Source organism: Geotrypetes seraphini, chromosome 5 (genome assembly GCF_902459505.1).
Source record: "Geotrypetes seraphini chromosome 5, aGeoSer1.1, whole genome shotgun sequence".
Taxonomy (NCBI): domain Eukaryota; kingdom Metazoa; phylum Chordata; class Amphibia; order Gymnophiona; family Dermophiidae; genus Geotrypetes; species Geotrypetes seraphini.
Genome location: NC_047088.1, coordinates 192,089,278 through 192,116,651, shown reverse-complemented (window position 1 = coordinate 192,116,651; position 27,374 = coordinate 192,089,278). Strand labels below are relative to the sequence as shown.

General features: G+C 36.2%; 1 protein-coding gene across 18 annotated transcripts in view; it reads right to left on the bottom strand.

Annotated features, from left to right (window-relative positions):
- Positions 1–27,374, bottom strand: part of TTN (titin) — a 461,697-nt gene that overhangs the window by 357,398 nt on the left and 76,925 nt on the right. For all 18 annotated transcript variants that reach the window (XM_033947057.1, XM_033947058.1, XM_033947060.1 and 15 more), the window contains 9 exons: positions 27,046–27,306; positions 25,394–25,654; positions 25,160–25,301; positions 24,060–24,225; positions 22,559–22,790; positions 22,077–22,361; positions 21,838–21,963; positions 20,248–20,436; positions 16,231–16,275 (listed from right to left, as the gene is read on the bottom strand). In XM_033947057.1, the coding sequence (XP_033802948.1) occupies positions 16,231–16,275; positions 20,248–20,436; positions 21,838–21,963; positions 22,077–22,361; positions 22,559–22,790; positions 24,060–24,225; positions 25,160–25,301; positions 25,394–25,654; positions 27,046–27,306 (1,707 nt within the window). The remainder of the gene's footprint in view (positions 1–16,230; positions 16,276–20,247; positions 20,437–21,837; positions 21,964–22,076; positions 22,362–22,558; positions 22,791–24,059; positions 24,226–25,159; positions 25,302–25,393; positions 25,655–27,045; positions 27,307–27,374) is intronic.

Sequence of the window (27,374 nt, the reverse complement as noted above, 5' to 3'; positions counted from 1 at the left end):
AATCATGCTTTCCGAGTTGTGTATGTAACTTTTAATCAGTGCCACTTAGTGTCAATTATGAGGTGTTATTTGCCAATTATTGGCACCGATTAGGCCAATCAATTAAGTTGCATGCACAAATCGGCTAAGCACACCGATTTGAATGCAGAACCTAAGATGCCATATGCAGAATTTGGGGGTAACTGATTAGCATAGGATTAGCTCATGAGCCCTTACTGGCTACAGAATAGATGGTGGTAAGGGCTCATGCACTAATTTTTGTTAATGGCTGCATGCTAATGGCTAAATGTATGAGGGAATTCAATCGTATATATCAAAATATATATGAAACGTATTGAAAATAGTGTTTAGTAGCAGGGAATCATTCATACCACATTAACAGAAACTCAACATCACACCATCAATATAACAAATTATAAAACAACGGAGAAAAATAAACCTCAATTGTGAGAGGCCGGGACTACACAAGTACCCGAGCCAACTCACATCATCACTGATTTATGAAAAAACTCCGTGTACATTTAAATAAATAGTTTTCATTCATGCACAATTAATATTTTTCAATGATTTTTTTCAAAAGATTTTTCAGGGTGAGCAATATAAACAGAGTTCAATATATTAGAACATATTCATAGCATGAACAGGATCCCAAACTGACTACAAAAAAGGCGAGGGCTACAGCTCAACTTAACGGGTATAAGCAATTGTTGAGGCATGGAGTTTGGAACAAAAGTAAGAGAAAAACATCCACTCATCTGAAGATACGGAGTGACTCAGAAGATTCTCAGTTCCTTATCCCGACAGAAAAGTCTTTCTGTGCATGCTAATGGCAACATTATTACATGGCCATTAAATTAAAAAAAATGGAAAATAGGCTATTTTCTGGCAATAGCAGAAGTGGCCTTAGTTCATGGGGAAGGACCTGCATAAGGGTGTGCTAATGCCATTTTTTAACCACAACTTTGTAAAAGGATCCCTATATAAATTAGCCCTAATACTATTAGATTGTTACCCAAAAACCTTAACTGAATACAGGAGATATAAGGAAGAAAAGAATATCACCAATTAAAAGTTTATCACGTTTTCTTTTATTTTATGAAGAAATGCTATACATTAAAATATAACATCACATCTATTATCAATTAATGAAAGACTAATCCCCTCTATTACAAAGGCGCGTTAGCCATTTTAGCGCGTGCTAAATAATAGCACTCGCTAAACACTAGCGCATCCATAGACTTATAATAGGCGCATTAGCGTTTAGCGTGCACTAAAATGCATAGTGCACCTTAGTAAAACTAGCCCTACATTTTCTGCTTCAGTTTTAATGGAAATTTAGGATAATAGTAGCTATGTACAATGGAACTGGCAAAAAATACTATACAGTATACTGTATCTATTGAGGTTGATATTCAAAACTTAGCAAGATATATTCTAACAGGTAGACAGGGCCACTGAATATCTCGATACCTTTTAAATGAAAGGAAAAAGTATTTAATTTGAAGAGAAAATGCAAAAATTACCACTAAATGGTAGGGAATAATTTTATAAAGACTTTTCTGCATATAAAGCATATTTTACATGAGGAAACAGATTTATAAAATTATGCAGCCAAATACTCATGTGTAAATACATACAACGACATGGTGCATACTTATGGCATGAATAGGTATTCCCAGGAACATAGCTGGGCCACAGCTGGGGCAAAATTGCAATATTTTATAAAGTATGCATGTACCTGCACACATTTTCCTTTCTTCAGGCAAGTCTGAATTTGCAGGACAGTTCTGCATTACTGAGGTCATTGAACAAACGTATTTTATATAAGCACATAGGCACCTATGTTGCCTTTAATATTTATAAAACAGACACCTTTCTTGGACTTTTCAAAAAGGTGCTAAGTTGTAAAATTAGCTTTCTTATTGCCGAGACTTTTAAGCATACTTAAGTGTTGCCCAGTGATAAACAAATTCTATGCACCTGAATCCAATGTAGCCACTAATCATTTCTATTTTCAAAATATGCTTACAGCATAATAAAAATTGATAATTTAAATGTAAAAATAATTTTCTAATAAAATCAATGTACCATATTTAGGGACATTTTTAAAGTTAATGTTGGGCATTGTAAAACACTTTTGGCAAAACCGCAGACTAAGGTGCAGCTGAATGAAAGTTGGGTGTTTATTAACTTTAAGGACAAGTCTATAAATTGGGGACTACAGACAGGCATCGATTCTGTGCATAAGTTATAGAATAATAGCACTTATCTGCATGATTGGCACAACTAATTGGCAGTTTCACATGCAAGTGCTAAGCACTCTTCTATGACACACACACCACCATTGCTTACTGCGTAAATATAAGGGGGCAAAAACATGGGTGGAGTATGAGCAGATCATGGATTTGTCTGAGATGTGTGCATAATTTCTAGAACTCTATAGGTTACGTGCACAGTTTGGCATCAACAGCTACAACTTTCCTTGACTTGGCATTAACTGTTGTCGCCTATGTTTAGATGCACCAATGCCGATGTATGCTAATATTGACAAAACTTTGGTGCCACGATGCCATTATAGCATTGGTGCTAAGCGCATAGCACTGGAGCACCTAACTCTTAGCGCCATTTTATAGAACTGCCACAATAGATTAACAATTAAACATAACATTTAGGATAAAATCTTAATCTTTATATCACAAATTTAATGACAATATTTAATGTCAATGCATTTGCCAGGCTTTATTAATAAAATAATTGTGCATTTCTACAATATAGATATACATATTTACACATACTGCAAACAATATACTGTATGTGCTGAATATACAACTAGGATGCATATTACGTGTAAGCATACAGCAGTTTAAAGAAAAAGTCTTCTATTGATCTTCACCTTCAGCTGTGGGCACTTAAAACCCCAAGAACTATATAAATACATTATTTCTACAGGTTGCTGACTGCACTATAGTGCAAATAGTGCAAATTTCTAATTTTAATTCTCAGTTACGTAGAAATTATAACTGTATTTAAGCTTTTGCCCATAATCCTCTGGTTTTTAGCAGTTTCTTCTCCATTTGTAGCTACACATTTGAGCACACTTCCATCATTCAAAATTATTGTTCATACAGTCTCTCCTTCCTCTTCCTTTCTTGCTCTGTCATAACTATTAGCTTAACAGCTTTCAAATTCAAATTCACATTCTGTCTGATTACCATCTTGAACTGTTTCACCAACAGGTAAGTCACATTTCTGAGGCTCGTCTTTAGCACTGCCTAAAGATATATCAGCCACTTCCTTGCCTTCTTTCTCTACAATAACCCTTTCTGATCTTGTTACAACAAGAAAAGCTTTACTTGTAATTTCCCCAAAACTATTTACAGCTTTACATATGTAAGAGCCACTATCAGAAAGGCAAACATTGAGAATTTTTAGACTTATATTTCCTCTCTCATCACTAACAACATACTTATCATCAGGCTTAATGACCATATTTTTTTTAAGCCATGTGACTTTTGGAACAGGAAGACCTATCACTGAGCATTTAAATATTGCTTCAGAGTTTTCTGGAACTTCCAAATCACGAATGGTATTTGTAAAACGTGGTGGCAGTTGAGTTACATCAAAGGTGATTTTTACATCTTCACTTTCTTTTGTGGCAAAGCTTATGTTGGATTCATCCAAAGATAAAGGAAGAACATCAAGAGAAAGAATCATGCTTTTGTTATCGAAGGTAAATTCAGGAATTGTAACTATTTTAATCTGTTTCTCAAATTCCTGAACCTCGTTTTCATCCAATTCTACTTCCAAAAGTATTTCTTGAGGAGAAGGAGATCTTGATGTTGTACTCTCTTCCAAGTCAAACTCTATAACATGTTGATGAGTTACAGGAGGTGGCAATGCTACACATCTTCCTTCCTGAGGCAAAACTTCAACCTGGGTGACAGTTTTTGCTTCTCCTTTAATATTCACTGCACTACATATATATTTTCCTTCATCTGTTTTTTGAACATTCTGAATCTCCAACACATATCTATTACCTTCCATTTCTATTTTAACTCTTTGATCCTTTTCAATCAGTGCATTGTTCCTGTACCATCTAACATCAGGAACAGGACAGCCTATTACCTCTGCAATGAAAGTCAACATACTGTTTTCAAATATCTTTTTACCTGGCAAGGGTCTGATAAATGCAGGAGGGATTTCATTCTTATTCAAATCACCTGCTTGCCAAGGTTTGCCAAATGTTTCATGGCTGCTCTCTTGATAACCTAGGTTCTTTGTTTCTACTGGAATATCAAAACGCAAAGGCTGAACATCTGTAGTAGTAGCTGTTTCCAATAGCTCATGGGCCATGCTGTCCTTTGTAAACCTTGATGGTAACAATTCTGGAGGCATTGAAAATGTATCAGGTGTACTAATAGGAGTATAATAAGATTCAGGAGATCCTGGAAACTCACGTTTTTCAGTTGATGAAGGTGGAGTATAAAATTTTTCAAGTTCTACTACTTCTTCACCTACAGTGCCATCAATGTCAATTGAAATTTCTGATTCAGGAGACATTGAACGGGCATGTTCCTGCTGAAGATTATAAAAGTCATATACAGCACTAAATGTTACATCTTCAATCTCAAAACTTGTGATATCATCATCCTGGACATATTCCATTTTTTCAGCAGCTTTAGATTGTGAATTTTCCTGCTTCTCAGCAGTGAGTAGATAATCTGTCAGAGAGCCAAAGGATTCAGGTTCCAACAATTCAGGAGCAATCTGCTTGTCAACATGAGAAATATTCTGTAAAGGGAATTTTTCAGCAGCATTTATTTTAGGAACACCTGAAGTCACATTTGTTTGTAACATACTCTCTTTTTCAAAAGAATGTTCAAGACTTTCTTCCTGTATGTCTTTATCTATTAATTTACTTATTTCCTCTTCCTTTAGACTGTTTGTTTTATTGGACAAAGAAAATGCTTCACAAAATGTACCTGGTTCATCTTTATTAGCAGAAAGTTCTTCAGGAATCAGTTTTTCAAAACACACTAGCTCAGGTGTCCTATCAACAATTGCAGAGTTGTGTGTTTCTTTGTCAAAGGTTTCAGGCAAAGTAAATAGAAGTTCTTGCTGCTCCAATTTGCATATATTTTGATATTTTTGTTCCTGTCTTGTTTCTTTCAAATCCAATACAAAATTATAATCATCTTGAGATCTGCTTTCTATACCTTCTCCATCAATAGGCATACTTTTGTCATGGGTTAATTTATGAAAATGCTGACTCTCAGATATTTGAGGAGTTAGTGAAATGGTATCTTCTCCATGGTCATATGTAAACTTCTCAGACTGTGCCCTTAGTTCTTCTTCTAAACCAATACTTTTCTTATAGCTGTGTACTTCTTGTGAATCTGAACTTTGTGCAACAACAAGCTTATCATTATCTAAATCATTTCTTGAAATCATATTTGTTTGAGCTGCATTGATTGAAACTCTCTTTTCTTGGGCATCAATTGCATCTTGCTGACAATGAAGCTCTTGACTTAAAGTTTCTTCAATAAGAACATTTTTTTGGAGATTATGGCTGGCAGACTCATTTTCTCCTGGAAAACTAGTTTGGTCATGGAAAAATATTTCTACCTGTTGTTTCTCACCATGGTTATACACTTTGTCCCTTGGCATGGCTTCCTGAGGAAAACAGATGACATTGCTTTTCTCATCTGGTATCAGTTCATAGATCTGGGCTACAGGCAGCTTTTCATCTTGGACTACTCTTTCTTCTTTAGAAACCATGACCTGGTTGGAAAAATCCTGATTGCAAACAGTATTAATTTGCACAGAGGCTACAGCTTTTGGTAAGACATCTGCATAGCTACATGAATCCAAATCTAAAGTTTTAGAAACAAATATCCTATCTTGCTCTATGTTGTTTTGTTCATTCAAATAATGATCTGTACTTTGATTAGTAGAAGATGCTTCTTGCAAATCTAATACACCTTTTTCTTTCTCAGGGCTCACTGTCTCCAAGCAGGATACTGGCTTCTCATCTAGTTGTACCTGTTTCTCTTTCTTTCCAAAATTTTCTAAATACTGAATTCTATATAATTCATTCTCTTGCTCTTGTAGTAAAATATAAGGTAAATGATTGACTCCTTGCAAAGACAACTCTTGTGCAGGAGGAATCTCTTTTATAGGCTGTTCTTCTCCTGGTTGAACTTTGAAACAAAATTGATCTTTGGGCAGACTCTGGAATTCAGATCTTGATTCAAAGGTATATTTCTCTTCTGAAACTGCTATATCTGGGGATTTTCTGCTAAACATATTTGTGAAATCATTGTCACACTGATCATTATACTCTTCGACCTTTGTATATGAAGGACTAAAAATCTTGTCTTGTTCCGTTTCATCAAAATAAGGACCTGCACCTTGAGCAGTCAAAGATACATCTTGCAAATCTAATATGCCTTTTTGTTGTTCAGGGCTCACTGTCTCCAAGGAGGATGCTGGTTTCTCATCTAGTTGTTCCTGTTTCTCTTTCTTTCCAAAATCTTCTGACTGCTCAGTTCTATATAATTCTTTGATTTCCTCTTGTAATAAAATATTTGGTAGTTGATCAACTCCTTGCAAAGACTCCTCTTGTGCAAGAATGTGTTTTACAGGCTGCTCTTCCACAGGCTGGTCCTGAGACAGACTTTGTAATTCAGACTTTGACTGAAAAGTATCATATTTCTCTTCTACCTTTTTATAAAAAGGACTATAATTCTTATCTTGTTCTGATTCATCTGAATAATGATATGTATTTTGATAAGTAGAAGGTATTTCTTGCAGATCTAATATACCTTTTTGTTGATCAGAGTTTATTGACTCCAAGCAATATGCTGGTTTTTCTTCTAGTTGATCCTGTTGCTCATTCTTTCTAAAATCTTCTGAATGCTGAGTTCTACATAATTCTTTGATTTCCTCTTGCAATAAAATATTTGGTAGTTGACCGACCCAATGCAAAGACTCCTCTTGTGCAGAAATGTGTTTTACAGGCTGCTCTTCCACAGGCTGGTCCTGAGACAGACTTTGTAATTCAGACTTTGACTGAAAATTATCATATTTCTCTTCTGAAACTGCTATATCTGGGGATTTTCTGCTAAACTTATCTATGAAATCATTGTCACTCTGATCATTATACTCGTCTGCCTTTGTATATGAGGGACTAAAAATCTTATCTTGTTCCATTTCATCAAAATAATGATCTGCACCTTGAGCAATAAAAGATACATCTTGCAAATCTAATATGCCTTTTTGTTGTTCAGGGCTCACTGTCTCCGAGGAGGATGCTGGTTTCTCATCTAGTTGCTCCTGTTTCTCTTTCTTTACAAAATCTTCTAAATGCTGAAATCTATCTAATTTGTTCTCTTGCTCATGTAGTAAGATATTAGGTAAATGACTGACTCCTTGCAAAGACATTTCTTGTACATGAGAAGTCTCTTTCACAGGCTGTTCTTCTGCAGGTTGATCTTGGAAACAAAACTGATCTTGGGCCAGGCTCTGGAATTCAGATCTTGATTGAAAGGTGTCATATGACTCTCTTGATTCAACAAGATCTGGGAATTTTTTACTCAAAGCATTTGTGAAATCATTGTCACACTGATCATTATACTCTTTTACCTTTGTATATGAAGGACTAAAAATCTTATCTTGTTTCATTTCATCAAAATAATGATCTGCACCTTGAGCAATAAAAGATACATCTTGCAAATCTAATATGCCTTTTTGTTGTTCAGGGCTCACTATCTCCAAGCAGGATTCTGATTTCTCATCTATTTGCTCCTGTTTCTCTTTCTTTCCAAAATCTTCTAACTGCTGAAATCTATCTAATTCGTTCTCTTGCTCATGTAGTAAGACTTTAGGTAAATGACTGACTCCTTGCAAAGACATTTCTTGTACATGAGGAGTCTCTTTCACAGGCTGTTCTTCTGCAGGTTGACCTTGGAAACAAAACTGATCTTGGGCCAGGCTCTGGAATTCAGATCTTGATTGAAAGGTGTCATATGACTCTTTTGATTCAGCAAGATCTGGGAATTTTTTACTCAAAGCATTTGTGAAATCATTGTCACACTGATCATTATAATCTTCTACCTTTTTATATAAAGGACTAAAATTCATATCTCGTTCTGATTCATCCGAATAATGATATGTATTTTGATAAGTAGAAGGTATTTCTTGCAGATCTAATATACCTTTTTGTTGATCAGAGTTTATTGACTCCAAGCAATATGCTGGTTTTTCTTCTAGTTGATCCTGTTGCTCATTCTTTCTAAAATCTTCTAAATGCTGAGTTCTACATAATTCTTTGACTTCCTCTTGTAATAAAATATTTGGTAGTTGACCGACTCCTTGCAAAGACATCTCTTGTGCAGGAGGAGTCTGTTTTACTGGCTGCTCGATCTGACTTTGATAATAATACTGATCCTGGGACAGACTTTGGAATTCAGACTTTGGTTGGGAAGTATTGTATTTATCTTCTGAGACAGCAATATTTGGAGATTTTCTGCTCAAAGTATTTGTGAAATACCAATCATTGTCACATTGATCACTATACTCTTCTATGGTTTTGTATGAGTGACTAAAAATCTGTTCCTGTTCTGATTTGTCTAAATACTGATCTGTACTTTGATTAGTAGAAGATACTTCTTGCATATATAATACACCTTTTTGTTGTTCAGGGCTCGTTGTCTCCAAGCAAGATGCTGGTTTATTGACTAGTTGTTCCTGTTTCTTATTCTTTTCAAAATCATTTAAATACCAATTTCTATGTAATTCTTTTTCTTGCTTCTGTTGTAAGATATATGGTGACTGTCTGTCTCCTTGCAAAGACCGCTCTTGTGTAAGAATGTGTTTTATAGGCTGCTCTTCTGCCATTTGACCTTGAAAATCCTGGTAGAGACTTTCAAACTCAGACGTCGACTGACAGATCGCCTCCGATAAAGCAATATCTGGAAATTTCCTGATCAAAGTATTTTTCAAATACAAATCCATGCCAATTTGATCATCATACTCTTCTACTGTTTTATATGAGGGAATGAGAATCTTATTTTGTTCTGATTCATCTTTTTTATCAGAAAGTTTTAGTTCATATTTATGAATCTGTTCCTTCACATTCTTTAAAGGCACATCCCTGATATTACCTTCATAACTTTCTCCTTCCATAACTGAGTCAATGTGTAAATCAGACATATGTTTATGCAGATCAGGTTCTATTTTATGTAAAAACTCTTTGGATCCAAGGACTTCCACTTTATTTGCACTATCAGCAAAATCTTTAATAGGAGTCCTTATATCTTCAACAGATTGTACATAAGCAAATGTATTTTTAATACTCATTTTCTTAGGAACATTTTTCTTTGAGGACCATAATTTCTCAAAATCAAGAATTTTCTCTCTCACTCTTTTTACTTTTGTTACTGTGTCCTGGCTTTCAGAAACCTTTTCTACAATGGTATGTCTAGGTCTTCTTATATTATTTGCAGATTTTGGTTGAATGTCATTTAAATATTCTTTTTCAGATATATTTGTGACATCTGTCAAATTTGCTTGTCTCTGCTTCTTTGAGTTGTAAAAATATTGATTTATAGAATATTCTTTTTCATTAGAATCTACAGAAGATTCATTTAAATGTTTACCTGGAATATATAGATTCTGATCAATGGAAGCTTGCTTATCACTGACAATAATTTTTTCTGAACTACTAAAGATGCTTGAGAAAGGACTTTCAATTTTAAGATCTGTTATATTTTCAACTACTCCTGCACTGTTCTCAGCAACACATTTATATTTGCCACCATCAAAAGCACAAACGTCATCAATGAACAACTGATACCTACAACATCCCTCCTCAAATATAAACTTACTTGAATGACTTAACACTCTTTCATTGTGATGCCAAGTTACAATAGGATCAGGATCGCCAGATATAAGGCATTCAAGCAAAATTGATTCTCCTTCTTTGCAGCTGATGCTTTTTTCAAGACCTTTTAAAATTTTAGGTGGCTTGCTCACAATATCAAAAGAGAATTTAAATTTGTGCTTTATTGCCTGAGAGGTATGGTCATCAGAAGCAGATTCAGTCCTGAATTCAGCTGGCTTAAGAAAAGGTTCAGCATCTTCATCTTGTTCAGGTGTTGGAGTAGGAGCTGTTATTTTAATTTCTACTGGGGCTGAAAGTAAGGCCGAGTCTGCACTGCATGGCAGGGGTAGGTTTATCTGCGGAACTTGAAGGGTGAATCTATCTTCACAGCTAAATAACTGACTGTGTTTATCATTGCCAAATATGATCATGAGTTCCTCTTCATTTTCTTCTTCAGCAAAGTCTTTTGACACCTGTATCTTACATGTTGTAAGTGGTTTAGGCTCAGTTGTTTCTTTTACTTTCACTTTCAAAGTGCTACAGGTGGTGTCTGTTCCATACTGGTTAAATATTAAACAAGTAATAGATCCTTCATGTTGAGCACGGGCACTACAAATAGTCAGCGTAGAATGACTTTCTTGTACATCAATCACATAGTCTTGATTATGTGGTATGGGTCTGTCATTGTTATACCAAATAACTATAGGCTGTGGATTTCCACAAAAATAGCAAATAAATTTACTCTTTTCTCCTTCGTTCACTTCTTGCGACTCAATATCATGAATGAATATAGGTGGCAATGGTTCTGAAATTTTTTGATAATTATTTTCAGATATTTGTGGTTCTTCCCTTATCTTAGTTACAAATTCATTGGGATTCATAACCACAGCCTGCTTTATTTGAGTTACATTTCCTTCACTTACAACTGAACTGACATTTTCTTCTCTTTTGGGATTTGCCACAGAAACAACAGCTTCAGTAACTACTTTCTTGACAGAATCACATGTCAAATGTTCAGATTTGGTGTTCTCATAAAGTCCATGACTCAAATATATTATGTATTCTGGTGTTTGCTCAGATCTCTCTATTTCCGTAGCATCATATTGGTCAAGTTCCATTTTGTCTGATTTTATATCTATTTGGGGGTTAGTTTCAAAAGAATCTTTGTATAAATAATTGTTTCTAACAGAGTAAGTTTTGTCTCTTATATTCACATCTTCCAACATAATTTTTCCTGAGATCTGGTCAGATAGAGTTTGAATTGGTTTGGACTGAAAAGCTCCTTGTTGACTTGCATTTGCCGGCAAGATATATTCTATTTGACTCTTTAAGTCATCAGATTTAAGGGAATCTGACGTAGCATGAGAAGTGTCCATATATCCCTTTATATCAGGTAAAGAAATGTTTTTATATTTTTCTGTTTTGTATTTTTTACATTCTTCTCTATTGTAAGCTGTATCACTTTTTTCACTACCTGAAGATTCAAGCTCTAACTCAGGAGATGTTCCAGAAGAAAGTAAAGATCTTTTCTTGTCTCTTAAAGCACTTCTAGCTTCATGCAAACGTTGCAATTTAAGTATTATTTCTTCATCAAGCATACTATAACTTTCTTTACCATTCTTATCATATGTTGGTTCTTGCATCCTCACTAGAGAAATCCTTCCAAAGCTTATTGTTTTTATGAGACCTTTCCTAGTTTCTTGCCTCTTGTCAAAAGGGGAACCCACACATCTAAGACGAACTTTCAACATATCTTCTGTCCTTTTCTGTACTAAAAAATTAATACTATCATGAGTTCTTTTCAGTAAACCTAAATAGTTTACATCTTGCTCACCTCTGAGTGCAACCAGCAATGAAGCAGTGCTCTCTGCTGATCCTGCACTATTAATAGCAAATACTCTATAGCTTCCAGAGTCCCCTTCCTGAACATTTTGAATCTGTAAGTTTGAACAATGAAAATGCATATCACTGTCAGTTTTAATTATTTTATGAAGATCTTTATAGACTGGCCTATTGTTATAAAACCATATAACTTTTGGCACTGGGCTGGCAATCAGTTTACAATGGAAATCTACTGGCTCTCCCTCCATAACAGATTTAAATTTAAGTTTTTGAATAAAAGAAGGCTTAATATATTCAGGCCAGGAGTTTAAAGGAGACGTTCTGCTTGCACATGTTCTAGAAGACACAAAACCAGAATCCAAGTTGTCTTCAGTATCTGCAAAATCAGCTTCTAAACCTCTTCTTTTTTCTGTACATTCATCCTCTTCATTAAAGAAAGGCTCTGTAAAAGAGTCCATTATATAGACTTTACTGTTTATCAAGTGCTTTTAAGGTAAATAATAATTTAAAATAAAAAATGATATAGTATATGAATTTTAATAATAAACATGCTCAAATCTATAAAAAAAAAGCCACTCACCATATTTGTTCGAATAAACGCAAGACCTTGTTAAAGATTCTGACACGAAAATCGTTCGCTGTGTTTTCTTTCTTCAAACTGTGGATATTTCTTCTTCAACAAACAAAAATGAATCTCGAAATAGGATGTTTATATACATGTATATTTAGCTTTCAAATAGGTTTTTGTATGATTTATGGTTAAGAAGAAAATCTTACCTGACTTGCAGATAGTAGAATAAACGCCCTTTCTGATCCTTTTGATCATGGGTAAAATATTCAAATACTTGAGAAAGTTTTGTTTGCAAAAATATGCAAAAACTATATTTGGCAAGTAATTAGCTATGGTAAAGTGAGAAGGCGTTTATTCGAACTAATACAGCCACAAACTTCATGATTTTATGCAAAAGCACAAGCAACATCATCCACATACTGCCATATCTGCAAGCCATGTAAGGCAATGGTTCTCAATTCTTTCTGGTTTTTAGGCTATCTGTAATGAATATGCATGAAATATCTGCATATAGGAGGCAATTCTATAACCGGTTGCCATAATATAGGCACCAAATTTCCACATATTGCAAGCCTGTTCTAGAAGAAAGCCACACAAGTGTTCTTATACAATGATAGCATAAAGTATCATCGATACACCTAAATGTAGACATGCACGTTTATGCCAGGTCTATGGCTGGCATAAAAGGGCACACCTAAAAGCAACATTTACATGTGCATTTTACAGTATTCTGTAAGTAGTCCACATAAATATTGGTCATACTTAAGTCAAGCCCATGACCCTGCCCTGTGAACGAAGGTACACTAACAGATATTAGTATAACAATTAGTACACACTTAGGGCCTCTTCTATCAAACTGCACAAGCAGTTTTTAGTGCAGAGAGCTGTGCTGAATGGCCCGTGCTCCTCCCAACGCTCAAAGGGACTCTATGAGCGTCGAGAGCAGCGCAAGCCATTCAGCGCGGCTCACCACGCTACAAACTGCTAGCGCAGTTTGATAGAAGAGGCTCTTAATGTTAAAAAAGCTCATTTTATACCTATGGGCTTCTTACCATTTATCACGTGCTAATTATTAGCATGTGCCAAATCTGTTAGCCTACTTTAGTAAAAGGATCCCTTAGCCTTTACAGTTAGGTTCATTATTGCCATTTATGTGCATAAGTGAATGGAAGTATTCTATAAATTTTAGCTCACAAATGGTGCTTAAATTTAGGCAACCTTTTATAGAATGAGGGAGATACTATACATAGATTTGTGTAATGCATATTCATAGTAGCTATCCCCCCAAAACAGACTGATTAGATGTTCTTCCTGGACAGGGTTGAGAACCACTGATGTAATAAATAAAGGCCGAATCAATGTACGGTGCGTGAGTGAGTGTGAATACAGAAGACAGAATGTATGAGGGTGGTTTGAAAAGTTTGGTAAAAATGCAAGTTAAACAACTTAGTCCAGCGAGTTTCCAGCTTTTTGATATTGTAGGAAAAATAGCTAATGAAAAAAACTGGAAACTCGCTGGACTAAGTGTACAGCTCTTCATGGAGACTATGTTGTTTAATGTGCTTTTTTTACCAAACCTTTCAAACTACCCTTGTAGGTCTTTTATATGTGTACATACATCTTTTATATTATATTTCTTGAATAATTACTGTTAAAGCAATGAGTTTAACAGTAAATTGTGGAGAGGTTTTACAAAATCATTTTTTTTTTTACATGATATCATGCATTACGGTGACACTTTTTGAAACATAAAATCATTGCAAAGCTTGGATTAGAAGCTTAAAAGTATAACTGCACACAATAGAACTCATATATCTGTATAGCACTATTATTATGTAGCACTGTGCTGCACCAGGCTAAACATTATGGGCCAGATTCTATAAAGGACACCTAAATTAGATGCCACTAGGCACCTAAATCGGCATCTACATTCATTACCTAAACAAGTTTAACACGCTCATAATTGGAAAAGAAAATGTAATTGGCCGATAGGCACCTACCCGATTCTATAAAACAGGGGTAGGGAACTCTGGTCCTCGAGAGCTGTATTCCAGTCGGGTTTTCAGGATTTCCCCAATGAATATGCAAGAGATCTATTTGCATGCACTGCTTTCAATGCATATTCATTGGGGAAATCCTGAAAACCCGACTGGAATATGGCTCTCGAGGACCGGAGTTCCCTACCCCTGCTATAAAAGGTAGGCGCTTAACACATAAATGGACATGTTTGGGGCTACTGACAGAGATAGGTGCTGTAAGGCGAAATTCTGCAAGCAGCGCCTAAGGATGATTGACATGTGGCCCGCACCTGCTGATTTAGGCGTCATTTATAGAATCTGGCCCTCTGTGCTAAAACAATGTGCCTCAGAGCTGTTCAAATACTACTAAAAATGAAGGTTCCAATCACCAGGGCTATTAATCAAGCCATTGTAAATTTAACATTGTCCCCAAAATAGCATTGACGGGACTGCAATTATAATTATTCTCTTGCGCAAAATGTTAAAACAAATAAAAATCCTACAATGCAAACACGTAACTCTCATTGAAAATTAAAAGCTTCAGAAAATATCTTTTAAAACTGGAAGCTGAAGATAGCATCTGCTTTAAAATGTTTACTCTTTATGGGCTCCCACAATGTAATTTCATTTATACATGGTATTAGTCAATGAATTGCTTTCAAAATGTCCCGTTTTCTTAGTCACCACACTCTTGGCTAAATTTTTAACTGGTGAACTATAAATCACATTCAGTATCCACTCAATAACTCAGTCAGTATATATACTGACTGAACCAGCCTATAGATATAAAGATATAAGCTGGTTCAAACCCTTTTCTTAGTTAGCGTACACAGTATAACAAAAGTTCAAGGCAGTCAAAATTCTGATATTAATAGAACCATACCTCTCTGCCTGGCACATATATTTAAAAACATAGCACCAACATGACACATAGATCTTTGATGATAATTTTATAAGCCATTTTTGTATGTAAATAGGTTCTTATATCTTATATCACATTCAAAATTATGCACAATGCAAAGCCAGCATGTCCTTATACAGTTGGCATACACCTGGCAGAGCACAGGCAGAGTCGTGTTTTATGCGTATATTTTACAAAATATGTGTGCTAAAAAAGGTTTGTCCAAATTCAGACTTCTAGGGCCGCAAATGGGGACCATTTTTCAGAATAGCCCTAATGAATATGCATGAGGGTGACTTGCTTGCCTGATAGCACCATGATATGCAAATCTCTCTCAAGCATATTCATTAAGGATATCCTGAAAAACTGGCCCTGTTCATGGCCCTCAAGGACTGAAATTGGACAACCCTGTGTGCTATTTATGACTGTTCTCAAGTAGATATTTGTAATGTCTGTGCCTTCAATCTAGGTACAATTTCTGTCAGATTTGTCTTTTTTAAATAGACAAATGGGCACCTTTTCTACCTCCAAACCTAGGCCTTCTTATATAAAATTATCTCTTTTGTGTCATGTTAAACTTTCTTGTATAAGTACTATTCCATTTTAAAGTTTAAAGTTTTAAAAAAGGACATACTGTAAAACATTAATATATGCAACCTATCAGACTTTTCCCAGAATTTTACTTTATGAAACAAGCACCTAAAAGTCTTACAGAACCATCTAGAATAATCAATTAAATCATCCATCTCTCCCAGGCAGCACTATCTGAGGAATGACAGGAGGGGAGAGTTGGATTAGGTAGTAGAATAATTTTCTTCAGTTCTGCTCTCTTCATTCTAGCATCATACCCCCCACCCTCTTGTTTACTGTATACTGGAGCAGGAAGTAAAGGATTCTCCAATAACCAACATATTTAATTATACTGCATGGGTTATTCCCCAAGCATGCTAGGTAATGTGACCTCTTCTTTACAGTAAATAATAGTTGAAAGCTGATGCTCATTTAAAAAGTTTACCTTTCAGTTCCATTTCAATCGTTTCCTGGATAACACCCTCAAGAGCTACAATAAAATACAAATAGGATATTTGAGTAATTACATTTTGTTATGTAAACCAACATTTTTCAATGTTAAGAATTTACCACCAACTTGCAAAGACAAGCCACAACCACATATACAGTATATACTAAAAATACATGCCCAAAATACATTTTGGGGAAAATTCTATAAGAGGTGCCTAGAGATGTTGGTGTCTAAATAACTAGGCGTCTGAATTTAACATTTTTTAATACAATGCTAATATGTAAGAGAAATTTACATTTTGAAGGAACCTGTATCATTCATTTTGCCTTGCAGAGTTAACATTTTTTTTAAATTAAATTTAGAAGTACCTATGAACTCAAACAAAAATTTTCTGCAAAAATGTTAAGTATACCAATAACTTCATCATAAAAACCACATGGAACACATAAGACAAAAGAACAAAGAGTTCTGTTATGACTTTGATCCTTGTTAAGAATTACTAGCAACTGGCACCATAATAGCAGCATTTCTTGAAAAATTGTCCCCTGAAACTCTGGTAAGAGAAGGAGGTGATATGTCATTCTTTTGTGTTATAAAAAGTGTACCAAGTTCTCTTTGATTTGATGCTCAATTAACCACTAAAGGAGGAGTCTACATCATATTTCTTACAATATGATGGGCCATTCTGCAGTTTAAAATTATTGAAAGCTGATCTTATGCAGAGTGGTAAATACACATTAAAAGCAATTCTTTAAGCTATGCTTATAGCGTGCCTAGTTTATAGCACATATGTATAAAAGTAGTGCTAATAATAAGTAAATATGCGTTAGGCATTATTCTATTAACAGTGTACCTAAATCATTTATCCCTATATTCTATAAAGATTACCTAAATTTGAACACCAAAATAATTAGTTAATGGATTCCAACAATTTAAATGGCGCTAACAAGCATTTAATTGGCACTGATTATTATTTGGGTGCTAATCTATGTGCTATTCTGTAAGAATGGGCGCATAAATTGGATTGGGTGTAATTCAAAAGGGGGCATGACCATGGGAGGGACATGGGTGGGTCAGGGACATTCACTATAGAAGCACGTAATATTACAAAATCCATGCCCAGTTTGTGCACCAGGATATACACTAGGGCCCTCTTATACTAAGATGACACCAAACTCTGCAGCAGGGTTAGAACCACGGAAGACTGTGAAGACCTGCAAAGGGACCTAACGAAGCTGGAAGAGTGGCAGATGTGTTTTAATATAGAGAAATGCAAGGTCATGCATGTTGGGAAAAAGAACCCGATGTTCAGCTATACAATGGGGGGAACATTGCTAGAGGTAAGTACCCTTGAAAGAGACCTGGGTGTGCTGGTGGATACAACAATGAAAGCATCAGCACAATGCGCGACAGCCTCAAAGAAAGCAAACAGAATGCTGGGTATCATCAAGAAGGGTATCATGACCAGGACAAAGGAAGTCATCATGCCACTGTATCGTGCAATGGTGCGCCCACATCTGGAGTACTGTATCCAGTATTGGTCACCGTACCTCAAGAAGGACATAGCAATGCTTGAGGGAGTCCAGAGAAGAGCGACAAAAATGATAAGAGGTATGGAAAACCTTTCGTATGCCGACAGGCTAGAACAGCTGGGGCTGTTCTCCCTGGAAAAGAGGAGACTTAGAGGAGACATGATACAAACTTTCAAGATCCTGAAAGGCATAGATAAGGTAGACAGGGACAGATTCTTCAGACTGTGGGGAACAACAAGTACAAGGGGGCACTCGGAGAAACTGAAAGGGGATAGGTTTAGAACCAATGCCAGGAAGTTCTTCTTCACCCAAAGAGTGGTGGACACATGGAACGCACTCCCGGAGGTTGTGGTAGGGCAGAAGACACTACAGGAATTCAAAGAAGGTTTGGATAAATTCCTGAAGGATAAGGGGATTGAGGGATACGGATAGAAGTAAGGATAGGTTTTTTAGGGCAGGGAACACTTGACACATCATGGACCTGATGGGCCGCCGCGGGTGCGGACCACTGGGCACGATGAACCTCTGGTTTGATCCCGGTGGAGGCAACTTCTTATGTTCTTATGTGTGCTAAGCGTTTTAATGCGTGTTTAGTGCACGCTAAATCAATGCATGTAATAACCGCTAACACGTCCATAGGATAACATGCACACATTAGCGTTCAGCATGTGTTTAGCATGCGCTGATATTTACCATGCGCTAAAAAGCATAACGCAACTTAGTAAAAGAGGGGGTAGGTTTTGGCACTCAAACTATTCTTCAAAGAGTGCACAATCTGACGTGTCCTTAATAGAACAGCGTTGAGTGCCAAATTTTTGGCACCTTTTATCAAATTTGGCACATATCATGGCAGGGGACGTAAACACGGTTGGAGCTTGGGATTAGCATGGACAAGTCCCCGAATGACATACACAACTTACAGAATATTATCAGTTGCACATTGCATAGTGCATTTAGGTGCGCTCATATGCCAGACATTGGCACAAATAGTAGCCTTATCATAAACTGATAAAATAACCATTTAAGATGCCCTTTAACTAATGCGGGTTAGACATCTTGGGCTAGATTCAGGACATGGCTCTCAGAAATTGTCAATGGAAAAAAATCAGCACTCAGCTGAACACCCTTTATAGAATATTCTATAGTGCCAATTCCTGCACGAGGACTTATACTTGCTGAAATCAAGTCTAAAATTTGGTGCACAACTTGGCCATGCAACCTCAGTATCCTATAACACTGTGCCCAAAAGTTTGGGATACCCCTTATCAACCCAAACAAATCTAGGGAAAGGACATATATAATCCACTAATTACTCAAATATATGTACTATTGGAAACACCCAGGGAACCTACCGAGACACTACAAGGTACACTTATCAACCCATGGCTGCACCCCATTTAAAGTTATACATTATGAGTCTCTTCTTCTGTAAACCGCTCTGAACTGCTTGTGGTATTGCGATATACAAAAATAAAGTTATTATTATTATTTTTATGGGATTTCAGTACCCATTGTCATAGAATAGCACACAGATAGATGCATGCATTAACGTCAATAATTGACTGTTAGCATCCAATTTTCACTTGTTAATGGCTTGTTAATCAGTTAAGTCGCATACCCATATTTGGGCAACCTTTATAGAATTTGGAGGTTAATATGCAAATTGGTACCTGTTACTGTTACCACACAAACATGGTGACTGCTTTTGGGATACTTTTTCAAGCAGTGTGGGCTAATTTGTGAGTTATAGGATTTCTGTGTTTGGGGCACAACTAGGTAGGGCATAGGTGGAGAATAGGCTTGGAGACATACTGCATTTAGAAAGTGACAACTACTGCATGTTGAGTTTTGCAATTAATACAGATAAATGTGCATCAGTGCTAATTACAACCAGAGTACTGCATGCAAATAGCCATTTAAACCTAAACCTACAATAAAAATTATTGTCAAGCCCCCAATAGGTACTACATGAAATCTTTAGTTACCACATGTTAATTTCTTGTGTTAAGCAGCAGTAACTGCAAACATTTAATGCACTTTAGTAAAAGGATCCCTAAGTATATTTTTACTAAGTTAAGGTTATAATATTAGATTAGAATGATTTTTACAAATACTCAAATTTGTTTTTATTTTACCCAAGATAAGTAGTTTGAACAAGATTATTTCTTTACTGGATTAAAATCAACAGGGCATTTTTACCTCTGTTGATATAGTAAGCATGAAATGGTATAAAAAGAAACCAAGCAGTTGATGAAGGGTAAAGTAGATATATAATGAAGTGCATTGTAAAAGATGTGGTGAATGTTCAAGATCCCATGAATAAAAAAATACATGCCATGGACATTTTAAGATGGTAATGGTTGGTAGAAACAAATGACAGTGACAAGATGGACAGATGGACAGAGACTCAAATCAACATGTATTTTTTTTGTATTATTATGGTACAAACTACACTTGGTGGATATTTCTTATAACCTACCTTCTAATCTTAAGGTAGCAGTACATGACACTTGGCCAACAGAATTGCTGGCCACAAAAGTGTAAATTCCCTCATCCTCAGGGTAGGCTTCAGCAATTTCCAGCTGGTAGGTATCTTCAAACTGAGTCATCCTGAAGAAGCGTGATTGCTTTATCTCTCTATCCTTGCTATACCACTTTACTTTCAGGTCTGTACAAAGTAAAGAAAAATATTAAGACACAGAAAGTGAAACATAGCATTAAACTAAACTTTGTAACTGAACAACTTGTAATTAGACATTGTTTGACAATTAAGCAGAAATGACCCCAGCAGTTAAATATCACTCACTAAAGGTAGAGAGAACTGCAAAACTATCAAAGAAACAAAAAACTATTTTTAGTAACTGCAACACTGCTGACAAAAGGTTATCATCAGAACTCCAGTATTTTTTATAGCACTAAACATTTCCTACCTTGGGGAAGGGAGAAGTTACTAAATAAAATATAGCATTTACAAACAATGTAGGTTACATAGGCGTCATCAAACTTGCAGTAAATGAATAACACAAATTGCAATCAATCTCTTAAGCTGTGTATTCCTATTTCTTGTAAGGGCAATGGAAGGTTTGGGTAGTGGGAGAAGGTAGTACAAGGGGAGGGGCAGAGTATTAGCTATTTCTTTGGAGGTGTGAGGTATTTCTGTTGGGACAGAGATTTTGCATGGGGGGCAGGGTTTGTTGTGTCAGAGGTCTTTCTGTCTTGGAGGAAGATCTAACCTGCAGAGGGTGGATTGGGATGGGAATTGCATATCTAGGGGTAAACCAGGAGGTGGTTCAGGCATCAGAAGGGGATCAGCCATTAGGGAAGATTAGAAGGCCAGGGAAGTGCATTACTGCAGCAATTCACCTGTCACCAGCTGTCCTACCAAAAAGCTGGTGGTGCCTCTTAGTTAACAACTCCTTTTGAGTTCAGCTTTAGGTAAGTTCAGCTGTTCTTTCAGCAGTTGTGACAGCTAGTATGTGGATTAGATCAGCAAGTTAGCTGTCATAGCCTACCACTCTTCCCAAATTACACAATTTTCACCACTCATGGCATTAAGTAGCTAGCATGGGATTTATACTGTGCTGGTTGTTTTAATATGCAGCAGTCATTAATACAGATACATGCTGATATCTATCATGTGGTAAAACCCAAGCAATCTGCCTAGTGCAGCTTGATAAAAGGGCCTTCAATGAAAACTAAAAATGCAATGAAAAGCTAAAAATGCAAGGTATCGTTATAGTTCTATCAAAAAAATATTCACAAGATCAAGAGTTTTATTTCAAAAAAAGTTCTCTTTCCCATTAGCGCAATCCAAATGGTGTCCATTTAATTCACACATTCAATTTAATTCAAAATTTTTAATGAGCATTTGAACATTTTAACGTGAGCTAGAAGACAGTACACACATTCATTCATAGGCTAACATGCATTAAATTAATTTAGCACACACTAAATATTACCATCACCCCCCCTTCGTCCACTAAGGAACCAAATGTGCATCATAAATGCGCATCCCCATTAACTAGACATTACATAAACTTCTATAAAACCATTTGTTTCTTTTACTGACCTGTCCCTGCAATTCTGCATTGAAAGCGTGCCGACTGCCCTTCAGCGGTAACAGCATTTCGAATTGGTGCTATGATAGTTGGTGGGAACACTGGCATTTCTAGATCAGGAGAAACAGCTTCTACAACTAAAAAGAGAGTAAACATAGTTATGCATATGTCATACAAAAAAAACATATACCATACAGTGGTTACACCAACATTTCCAATACGATTCTGGCATTGCAGTCCTATAACTTGCCTTCAACTGAAAGTGAAGCTGAAGTACTGGCCACACCATAATCATTTGTGGCTTCGCAACTGTAGAGTGCCTCATCTTCAGGGAAAGTTTCAATCAGCAGTAAAGTGTATTCTTGTGCATCATGAAGAAACTTGCACTTAAAGCCTGGAGAAAGGGGTTGCCCATCCTTGTACCAAGAAACCTTGGGCTCGGGTCTGCCTGAAATGATGGCACAGAACCGTGCAGGTCTGCCAGACTCCACAGCACAGGGTTCCAGTTCCTTAATAATCTGAGGTGGTTCAGGCACTAGAAATAAGAAAAATTATCAGAACATTTTGTTCTTTCAGTACTGCGATACCTTTCCCATAGTGTTGCAAATAAAGCTCAATATATCTCAAATCTTTTTCTCCCACATGAGATCTGTATATTTGTAGGATAATGGATTTACCAAGATGTAATACACCTAAGAAGAAAGCAGGTTAGAAAATTAAATCCATACATACTATTAACAAAAAGGGTTACAGAACTCCGGTTCCTTCCTGCTGCGAAGGTATATTCTCCAGAATCACTTGTTATGGTCTCAGTGATACTCATTCGATGTATTCTTCTCTCTACAATGTATTTATATCGTTCTTCAACCTGGAAATTAATCTCTATGCCATCCTTATACCAGTGAGTATCAATATCATCTTCATTGACTTCAAATTCAACGACTGCTCGTTGTCTCTCAACAACCTGCAAATAAATCGACCGAATAAAAAGACTGGTTAAACACAGGTGCATGATAAACAGTGGCAGATCATCTTTGTAAGGTATATCTAGCCTATTGAAATATCCTCAAAATCTGGTTTTACTCTCACTTCTCCACCACTAAGGATCTTCTTTGCTTGTCCCTTGCCTTTTTTGAATTCTGGTTGATGGTTTGAGGCATCCAGCATTTTTTCTGAGTGGCAATGTTTTTGAAGTTACTTTTTTAATCTACCCACTCCAGATTCAGAACAATATCAACAATAGTGCTTGCACAAATACTTTGAAGTATTTAAAGTATGAGCATGTAAAGATATTTTAGTTTCCTGAACTATTCTGAAATATTTAGCATTTTTTCAACAGCTTTACCATAGACACACTGGAGTCATTCAGAAGATTTATCTAGTTAGATTCAGGAGAGGACTAGAGGTACAGCCTAGTGGTTAGGCCAGTGAGTTGAGAACTTCAGCAAATTTTATGTTTTATTGTATTTGATTTGCCACTTTACCTACACTGATCACCTTCCGAGTAGTAAATGCACTTTCATGTTAGTCTATGCTAACACCATTAACGTGTTATTACCAGACGAAGCCTACAGTAAAATAATGCATGTTAGTATCTCCATCTGTGAGACTGCAAGTCCTCTCAGGACAGGGAAATATCTACTGCACCTGAATATAATTTGCATTGAGCCACTACTGAAAAGCTGTGAGCTAAATCCACATACATTTAAAAACTTGGGCCGGCAGGTTGGTTAAATTTTAATCAAATAACTCATTATTTGGCAACTGAGGTGTTCCAGGCCACAGCTTAAAATTAACCAAATGGGCTAGAAAAATAGATGATCTAAACTAATCAGTTAACTTTATTTCTGTATTTTGAAAAAGCTCGGACATAAATTGATATTTATTTATTAACCACCTTTATGAAGTTTTGAAAATCGGGTAATCTAAGTATTTTCCATATCTGTCCCAACAGGCTCACAATCTAACTATACTATCTGGGGCAATGGAGGATTAACTGACTTTCCCAAAGTCACAAGCAGCAGTGCTAGGATCAAATTCACAACCTCAGGGTGCTGAGGCAGCAGCTCTATCCACTAGGCCACTCCTCGACTCTTTCTAGATATACATTTACAGATAACCAACTTATACATTCCTCTTAATCAGATAGCCAGTGCCTGAATATTTACTTCACTGTTCATAACAATGTTCTAAAAATGTATGATTGCTATGCCAAATGTTTCACGGTACGTACATGAACGTTTTTCCGAACAGGAGTGATGCGAACATCACGGCCTTCCACATACAGGTTAGCAGTGGACATATTTCCTCCAGCTATTGCACTATATTGGCCAGCATCCGACATCCGCACATTTGGGAAATGCAGACGATGCACAAACCTTTCCTTCTGAACTTTGAATCTACAAAACACATTTAAAAATGCACTTTATTAGATTTACTAGAAACATTTTTTTTTTTTAACGAGAGCCCGATATTCAGCAGCACTTATCTAGGTAAGAGTATCACCTACTTTGATAAGTGTTGATCACCAGGCCAACCAGTGATTTTCAGCAGTATTATCTGGATAATAATTACTGACCACTTTGTGCTATATGGATAGTGAAACTAAGGCAGAGCCACAATCTATCTGTGTACTGCAGATATTCTACCCCTGTACCTGATATATATATGTGAAAGTTTTGATAGCAAACCAGATGACCTAACATACTTGAATATGCATTCAGGTAAAGGCACTGAACATTAGCTTTACATGGATAAGCTCTGGCAGATGGCTTATATCCAGATATTCAGCACCAGAATCTGGGTACTGGCTGCTGCTGAATATCCAGGTTTAACTTTAAGTGCTGTGGACATCATCTGAAGTCAACACTGACCATGGGGTTTAGATATGAGAAGAGAGGGCTATGGAATAATAGATTATTTGTATTAATACATTTTATGTTATTGTATTAATACATTTTATGTATTTGTATTAATACATTTTATGTTATTGGCTTTACTTTTTTGGTATGATTCAGACATATTGTATATCTAACGATAAGAGAAACATCTTTGTAAACTAGGCCTTCAGATTGACTCAAATACCACTGAGCAACCACAGATCTCTGTTTTGGATAGAAACATTTAAATTAGGCAACAATTTTAGGCCCCCTTTTATCAAGGTGTATAAGGTTTTGTTTTGTTTTTTAAATCACAGACCTCTGTGGTAAAAGCTCTGACACTCATAGGAATTCTATGAGTGTCAGACCTTTTACCACAATGGTCTGTGATTAAAAAAGTTCTTATGCAGCTTGTTAAAAGGGGACCTTAGTAAAATGCTTGAATTCATATTACCTGTCTGTAATTTGGAGCTCTTGTCCATCTTTCATCCACTGAATTAAAATATCAGGCTCTGAAATTTCACATTCAAAAGTGGCTCGTTTCTTCTCAACAACCTTGATATCCTTAATGTGTTTCCTAAATTCAATGTGGCGAGCTAGGGAAATTTCACATACAATATTGCTGTTACTATTCACTGAATAGACATAATTACAATATCAACCAAATGTAAAATTTCAAAGGCAATACCTTCTACATATAAGGTGGCTGATGATACAGCTTTTCCAGCAACAAAACTATATTGTGCTCCATCCCCAAAGTGGACATTTTTTATGGTAAGAGAATGTGAAAGATTTTTGGATTTTATTTGGCAGTGATCAGTTGATTTGATCTCAATACCATTCTTCAGCCACTTGTAGACAATGCCTTCATGGTTCACAGTTACTTCAAATGTGATTGTGTCTTTTTCTTCAGCCTTCATGTCCTTGAGCATGGATGTTATCAAGATTGCTGCAAAAAAGGACAAAACATACATGCTAAAACTGAGCAAGGATAAGGCATAGCAAAGTATTCAGAGAATCACAATAATTATATTTCTAGGTATTTTTTTTTACTGAATGTGCTAGAAAATGTTTTATGTTGATGCCAGCTTCTATCAGGGCTGCAGCGTGAATGGACTGCTGGGTCCACTGGTCTGACCCAGCAGCGGCAATTCTTATGTTCTTATGTTTTATGTCCTTTTTCAATTTCAACATTTAACTCTTTGTTGTTAGAAAATTAAACCGGTGCATTCTGTGGAACAGGTGTCTATGCTGCCCATATCAGATGCAATCAAATGGCCTCTATTCTATTGTTTGAATTCACAAAAGGGGATTTTTTTTTATAGACCATGGAACCTACACATGTAAGGGGAATTTTATAAAGGATTTTTATGCATATTTGCTAATGTGCCTAAATGCCTCTCATATCATTATTCCCTGCATACAAGTATGTAGTGATTTGGGTATATAGGTTTGTTTGGGGGAGGAGCCTAGGCAGAGAAGGGGTGGGGGCCACACAGTGCATGCTTAAATGTATGAAATATGCATCTTTTTCAGGGTATATAGGAAAATACTTTTAAAACCAATAGGAGGAAATATTATTTATTCAGAAAATAATTAAACTCTGGAACATATTACAAGAGGTTGTAGTAAGAACAGTTAACATAACTGGTTTTAAGAAAGGTTTGGACAAATTCTTGGAGGAAAAGTCCTTAGTCTGTTTTTCAGCCAGACATGGGGGAAGCCACTACTTTCCCTGGATCAGTAGCATGGAATGTTGCTACTTTTAGGATTTTTGCCAGGTACTAGCGACCTAGATTGGCCACCATGAAGACGGGCTACTAGGCTAGATGGACCATTGGTCTGACCCAGTAAGGCTATTCTTATGTTCTTATGGCTTTTTAACTGGTACCACAAAGCTTGTTGATCTTTTTCACAATAAGGGTCAATGTTCAGCAAGCAGTGATCTGTGTTTTTTGGGTGCCAGTGGCATTGTGCCCAGTATTCAATGCTGGACCATATCCAGATACCAGCATTGAATATCCAGGTTAAGTGCAATATTCAGCAAAATATATCAAAAATGGATAAAGCTAGAACTGAGTTTTTTGTAATCCAATTATTTTTGGTTAAGTTAAGCAGTTAAATACTGAGTATTATCACTTAACTGCATAAGTGCTGACTCCATCCCCAGACTCTCCACAAAGTAGCCAGCTACAGCTTTAGTGATTAATGTTGATATTCAAAGGCACAAATAGTTGCACTAGCCAGAAGCCTCTTCTGTTCAGTTAAATTAATTGGAATATTGCTCCTATAATTTATAAATTTAGAAAACATTGTATGATAATTCAGCATCTGACTTACGCTTCACGGTCAGAGTTGCACTGACTTTGTCATTCCCACAGACAAAGGTATATTCTGCAGAATCTTCGGTGCTTGTGTTCATAATAATCAGCTGGTGGAGTTTCCCCTGAACCACTATTTTAAACTTCTCACTCATTTCAATTTCAACTCCATTTTTCAACCAAACAGCAGGAACATTAAAATGAGACACTTCACATTCAAAAGAAGCTGTTTTTGTTTCAGGCACTTCAATACTCTTCATAGTCTTTGTGATGTGTAAAGCTAAGGTGCAAAAAAGTAGAATGAAAAAAAATTATGCATGCGATTTACAATTAGAAGAGATCGTGTAA